Source organism: Penaeus vannamei, chromosome 15, assembly GCF_042767895.1.
Source record: "Penaeus vannamei isolate JL-2024 chromosome 15, ASM4276789v1, whole genome shotgun sequence".
Classification (NCBI taxonomy): domain Eukaryota; kingdom Metazoa; phylum Arthropoda; class Malacostraca; order Decapoda; family Penaeidae; genus Penaeus; species Penaeus vannamei.
The window spans coordinates 11,730,084-11,736,516 of NC_091563.1; the positions used below are offsets into that span (position 1 = coordinate 11,730,084).

General features: G+C 46.8%; 2 protein-coding genes across 2 annotated transcripts in view; both read right to left on the reverse strand.

Annotated features, from left to right (window-relative positions):
* Window positions 1-6,433, reverse strand: part of LOC113818343 (uncharacterized) — a 271,880-nt gene that overhangs the window by 212,618 nt on the left and 52,829 nt on the right. The gene's annotated exons all lie outside the window — the stretch shown is intronic.
* Window positions 708-4,087, reverse strand: LOC138864096 (nucleolar protein dao-5-like). The gene is made up of 6 exons (XM_070130126.1): window positions 3,527-4,087; window positions 3,029-3,478; window positions 2,126-2,545; window positions 1,559-1,927; window positions 1,116-1,349; window positions 708-863 (listed from the first exon to the last, which is right to left on the reverse strand). Exons 1-6 carry the CDS (start codon window positions 4,085-4,087, stop codon window positions 708-710), a joined length of 2,190 nt encoding a protein of 729 aa, XP_069986227.1.

Genomic DNA, 6,433 nt, shown 5'->3' on the forward strand with positions numbered 1-6,433 from the left:
CGATTGAAAAAAATTTATTTGAAAATCATCCCGTTACGTTATGGAAAATATGATAGATAATACAAAAAAGATGGATATTAAACACAAAAAGCTATCGCAAAGTCTATTGAACAAGAATGGAATAATAACCACTAAATTTATAACGGACTCCAGGCCTCATACAGGTATATGTCCAGCTTCAGTCCAGGTGCCCTACAACCAATCGACCATTCCGACTGCACATATAAGTATATATATGCATATCTATATATCTATATATGCATATATTTGCATATATATATATATATATATATATATATATATATATATATATATATATATATATATATATATACATATATATACATGTATATATATGTATGTATTTCTAAGTATCTATCTATATGTATGTATGTATGCATGTATATGTATCTGCATATCTATATATCTATATATCTGTATGTATATATGCATGTTTGTGTGCGCGCGTATGTGTGTGTGTAGCTCACCCCGCCCCGATCTCCGGCTTCTAAAAGGAGAAAACGAGAGAGAACATTCTTCGAAAAACAAGGGATTTCCCCTAAGAGGACTCAAGATCGAGTCGAGATGAAGAGGCTGTTTGTCTTAATTAAAATTTCTTCTTCGCAAGACAAGAAAAAGCAGCCGGAAGATCTTTAGCGGAATGAACATCTGTGCTCCGAATGGCCGGGAGAATTCTGGAGCGGATCTTAGCCTTCATAGTCGCAGGAAGGTTCGGTGCGATATCGTTCACTCGGGATCCGATACATACTAATGCACAGAATGATGTTTACAGCTTTCTTGGCAGCAGGCTTCTTTGCGGCTTTCTTGGCAGCAGGCTTCTTTGCGGCTTTCTGGCCAACAGGCTTCTTTGAGGCTTTCTTGCCAACAGGCTTCTTTGAGGCTTTCTGGCCAACAGGCTTCTTTGAGGCTTTCTTGCCAACAGGCTTCTTTGAGGCTTTCTTGCCAACAGGCTTCTTTGAGGCTTTCTGGCCAACAGGCTTCTTTGAGGCTTTCTTGCCAACAGGCTTCTTTGAGGCTTTCTTGCCAACAGGCTTCTTTGAGGCTTTCTTGCCAACAGGCTTCTTAGCGGCTTTCTTGGCAGCAGGCTTCTTTGCGGCTTTCTTGGCAGCAGGCTTCTTTGCGGCTTTCTTGCCAACAGGCTTCTTTGCGGCTTCCTGGTCAAAAGCCTTCTTTGTGGCTTTCTTGGCAGCAGGCTTCTTTGCGGCTTTCTTGGCAGCAGGCTTCTTTGCGGCTTTCTTGCCAACAGGCTTCTTAGCGGCTTTCTTTGCAGCAGGCTTCTTTGCGGCTTTCTTGGCAGCAGGCTTCTTTGCGGCTTTCTTGCCAACAGGCTTCTTTGCGGCTTCCTGGCCAAAAGCCTTCTTTGTGGCTTTCTTGGCAGCAGGCTTCTTTGCGGCTTTCTTGGCAGCAGGCTTCTTTGCGGCTTTCTTGCCAACAGGCTTCTTTGCGGCTTCCTGGCCAAAAGCCTTCTTTGTGGCTTTCTTGGTAGCAGGCTTCTTTGCGGCTTTCTTGGCAGCAGGCTTCTTTGCGGCTTTCTTGCCAACAGGCTTCTTTGCGGCTTACTGGCCAAAAGCCTTCTTTGTGGCTTTCTTGGCAGCAGGCTTCTTTGCGACTTTCTTGGCAGCAACCTTTGCGGTTTCTTGGCAGTAGGCTTCTTTGCGGCTTTCTTGGCAACAGGCTTCTTTGCGGCTTTCTGATCAACAGGTTTCTTTGCGGCTTTCTTGGCAGCAGGCTTCTTTGCGGCTTTCTTGGCAGCAGGCTTCTTTGCAGCTTTCTTGGCAGCAGGCTTCTTTGCGGCTTTCTGGCCAAAAGCCTTCTTTGCGGCTTTCTTGGCAACAGGCTTCATTGCGGCTTTCTTGGCAGCAGGCTTCATTGCGGCTTTCTTGGCAGCAGGCTTCTTTGCGGCTTTCTGGCCAAAAGCCTTCTTTGCGGCTTTCTTGCCAAAAGCCTTCTTTGCGGCTTTCTTGCCAAAAGCCTTCTTTGCGGCTTTCTTGCCAAAAGCCTTCTTTGCGGCTTTCTGGCCAAAAGCCTTCTTTGCGGCTTTCTGGCCAACAGCCTTCGTTGAGGCTTTCTGGCCAACAGCCTTCGTTGAGGCTTTCTGGCCAACAGGCTTCTTTGCGGCTTTCTTGCCAACAGGCTTCTTTGCGGCTTTCTGGCCAAAAGCCTTCTTTGTGGCTTTCTTGCCGATTGGCCTGGAGAATTCTGGAGCGGATCTTTCATAGTCGCAAGAAGGTTCGGTGCGATATCGTTCACTCGGGATCCGATACATACTAATGCACAGAATGATGTTTGCAGCTTTCTTGGCAGCAGGCTTCTTTGCGGCTTTCTTGGCAGCAGGCTTCTTTGCGGCTTTCTTTCCAACAGGCTTCTTTGCGGCTTTCTGATCAACAGGTTTCTTAGCGGCTTTCTTGCCAACAGGCTTCTTTGAGGCTTTCTTGCCAACAGGCTTCTTTGAGGCTTTCTTGGCAGCAGGCTTCTTTGCGGCTTTCTTGGCAGCAGGCTTCTTTGCGGCTTTCTTGGCAGCAGGCTTCTTTGCGGCTTTCTTGGCAGCAGGCTTCTTTGCGGCTTTCTTGGCAGCAGGCTTCTTTGCGGCTTTCTTGGCAGCAGGCTTCTTTGCGGCTTTCTTGGCAGCAGGCTTCTTTGCGGCTTTCTTGGCAGCAGGCTTCTTTGCGGCTTTCTTGGCAGCAGGCTTCTTTGCGGCTTTCTTTCCAACAGGCTTCTTTGCGGCTTTCTTGGCAGCAGGCTTCTTTGCGGCTTTCTTGGCAGCAGGCTTCTTTGCGGCTTTCTTGGCAGCAGGCTTCTTTGCGGCTTTCTTGGCAGCAGGCTTCTTTGCGGCTTCCTTGGCAGCAGGCTTCTTTGCGGCTTTCTTGGCAGCAGGCTTCTTTGTGGCTTTCTTGGCAGCAGGCTTCTTTGCGGCTTTCTTGGCAGCATGCTTCTTTGCGGCTTTCTTGGCAGCAGGCTTCTTTGCGGCTTTCTTGGCAGCAGGCTTCTTTGAGGCTTTCTTGCCAACAGGCTTCTTTGCTGCTTTCTTGGCAGCAGGCTTCTTTGGTGCTTTCTTGGCATCAGGCTTCTTTGCGGCTTTCTTGGCAGCAGGCTTCTTTGGTGCTTTCTTGGCAGCAGGCTTCTTTGAGGCTTTCTTGGCAACAGGCTTCTTTGCGGTTTTCTTGGCAGCAGGCTTCTTTGCTGCTTTCTTGGCAGCAGGCTTCTTTGCTGCTTTCTTGGCAGCAGGCTTCTTTGCGGCTTTCTGGCCAACAGGCTTCTTTGCGGCTTTCTGGCCAACAGGCTTCTTTGAGGCTTTCTTAGCAGCAGGCTTTTTTGCGGCTTTCTTGCCAACAGCCTTCTTTGCGACTTTCTGGCCAACAACATTCTTTGCGGCTTTCTGGCCAAAAGCCTTCTTTGCGGCTTTCTGACCAACAACATTCTTTGCGGCTTTCTTGCCAACAGCCTTCTTTGCGGATTTCTGGCCAACAGGCTTCTTAGTGGCTTTCTGGCCAAAAGCCTTCTTTGCGGCTTTCTTGGCAGCAGGCTTTTTTGTGGCTTTCTTGGCAGCAGGCTTTTTGGTGGCTTTCTTGGCAGCAGGTTTCTTTGCTGCTTTCTTGGCAGCAGGCTTCTTTGCTGCTTTCTTGGCAGCAGGCCTCTTTGCGGCTTTCTGGCCAAAAGCCTTCTTAGCGGCTTTCTGGCCAACAAGCTTCTTTGCGGCCTTCTTGGCAGCAGGCTTTTTTACGTCTTTCTTGGCAGCAGCCTTCTTTGCGGCTTTCTTGGCAGCAGGCTTCTTTGCGGCTTTCTTGGCAGCAAGCTTCTTTGCGGCTTTCTTCCCAAAAGCCTTTGCGGCTTTCTTGCCAACAGGCTTCTTTGCGGCTTTCTGGCCAACAGCCTTCTTTGCGGCTTTCTTGCCAACAGCCTTCTTTGCGGCTTTCTTGCCACCAGCCTTCTTTGCGGCTTTTTTGCCACCAGCCTTCTTTGCGACTTTCTTGCCACCAGCCTTCTTTGCGGCTTTCTTGCCACCAGCCTTCTTTGCGGCTTTCTTGCCACCAGCCTTCTTTGCGGCTTTCTTGCCAACAGCCTTCATTGCGGAAAGGCCTAACCCAGCGTGCCTCGTATATCCAACAGCTGGGTTTAGAGGTCCCCGTAGACTGGTGCGGCTGACGCTTGTTTCGCGTATGCCGGGCTGGGAAGCAAGCAACGTCCAGTTTTAAAGAGAAGTTGGAGAGCAATGGCTAGTTCAGAAAGAGTGCCTACATGTACATATCCGCGTGTGCGTGTATATGTATGTAGGTGCATGGGTGGGTCGCCGGGTGTATTTGACTGACTGATCGATTAATTGATTGATTGATAATTCGATAGATAGATAGACCTGTGGATAGTGAACTTGGTAGACAGGTAACTAGAGAGATAGATCAGACAAAGCGATAGATAGATGGTTAGACAGGCTGACTGATGGAGAAGTAGTCAGGCTGGTAGATAGATAGGTAGATAGATAGATAGACAGGTAGATAGTTAGATAGACAGATAGATAGATTTACAGCTTACATACATATATACATATACACATGTACACACTGCTCCCAAAGTCTAGAGCGCATTGTCCTCTTAAACTGTTCATCATCTATTACCTCATTCCTCGAAAAGAGAGGAAAAAAGGAGAAAAAAAAGAAAAATAATCAAATAAACTTATCACACGGCCTTTCGGCGATCACCTGCGGCATTTAAACCCAATCTCTGGCCGAACGCTGGACTAACTTTGTCCTCTGTCAGGCTGTGTGTGTTACCGGCGAGGAACCTGCGTCTGCTGTCTTCTCGTTCAGCGTCTTTGTCTTCTTCTTCTTCTATGTTCTTCTTTCTCCATCTTTGTTCTTCGTCTTCTTCTTTCTTCTTCTTCTTTCTCCTTCTTTATTCTTCGTCTTCTTCTTCTTCTTTCTCCTCCTTTGTTCTACGTCTTCTTCTTCTTCTTCTTTCTTCTTCTTTCTCCTACTTTGTTCTTCGTCTTCTTCTTTCTTCTTCTTTCTCCTTTTTGTTCTTCGTCTTCTTCTTCTTCTTCTTCTTTCTCCTTCTTTCTCTTTTCCTTCGTCTTCTTTGTTCTCTCTCCTTCCTCTTCTTTGTTCTTTCTCCTTCGTCTTCTTCTTTGTTCTTTTTTCTCCTTCGTCTTCTTTGTTCTTCTTTCTCCTTCGTCTTCTCCCTTGTTCTTATTTCTCCTTCGTCTTCTTTGTTTTTATTTTCCCTCTTTCTCCTTTTTCCTTCTTTGTCTTCTTTCTCCTTTGTCTCATTTTTTTTTCGTCGCCTTCTTTTCCTTCGTTTTCCTTTGGTTCTTCTTGTTCTCTTCCTATTATTGTTATTCGTGTTGTTCTTCATCTTGTTTTTATTCGTACTCTTCCTCATCGCTTTTTCTCTATTTCCTCTTCAGAGAGAGAGAGAGAGAAAAAAAAGAGGGAGAGGGAGAGAGAGAGAAAGAGAAAGAGGGAGGAGAGAGAGAGAGAGAGATAAGTATATATAGAGAGGGGGGGTATATATGTACATGTGTACAGGTATGTACATGTGTACAGGTATCTACATATACGTACATAAAATACAACAAAAAATCATTAACGAACATTTCCACGTTCAGAAAATGCACCTAAATAAGCTACTACACTACCCCCACCCCCCACCACCCACCCATATCCCCCGAAGACATAAAACCAGCCATCCAGACCATAATGAACAGCGGAAGACCTGGTTTGACCTGATAACGTTCGAAACAAAATCAACTTCAAAGCCTCCCTGAGCCATTTTAGATTCTGACAAGGGACGGGGAATCTTCTAATAAACAAAGTTAATGTTGAGTGATGGAGTGAAGGTAATGCAATTGCAGAGGGAGAGAGCGCTGAGAGGAGAGCGTTCACGGGCTGAGGTTTCGAAGGAGGGGGGGGGGTAGAGGAAGGGGGGCAGAGGGAAAAAGAATGGAAGGAAAGGGAAAGAGGAAGGCTAAGGAAAGAGAAATAAAGGTAGAAAGGGAGATAGAGAGATAGGAGCGTAAAGAGAGAGAGAGAGAGAGAGAGAAAGGGTGAAAGTGAGAGAGAGAAAGGGAGAGGGATAGAGAGAGAGCGAAGGATATAGAGAGAGGGGGGTGGGGAATAGATGGATAGATAGAGAAAGATTGCATTTAAATGTAAATATATATATGTATCTAAATCTATCAATATATATCTATCTGTGTGTGCGTGTGTGTGTATGTGTGTGTGCGTGCGTGTGTGTGTGCGTGCCTGCGTGGGTACGTGCGTGTGTGTGTGCGTGCCTGCGTGGGTACGTGCGTGCGTGCGTTTGTGTGTGCGTGCGTGAATGATAACGACCGTTAGCCATCCACAGCATAATGCCCCGAGCCAGAGTCCCCCAAGAAGGCGTCCCTCCATGCACCACAATCTTGCTTAAGTGTCCAGCT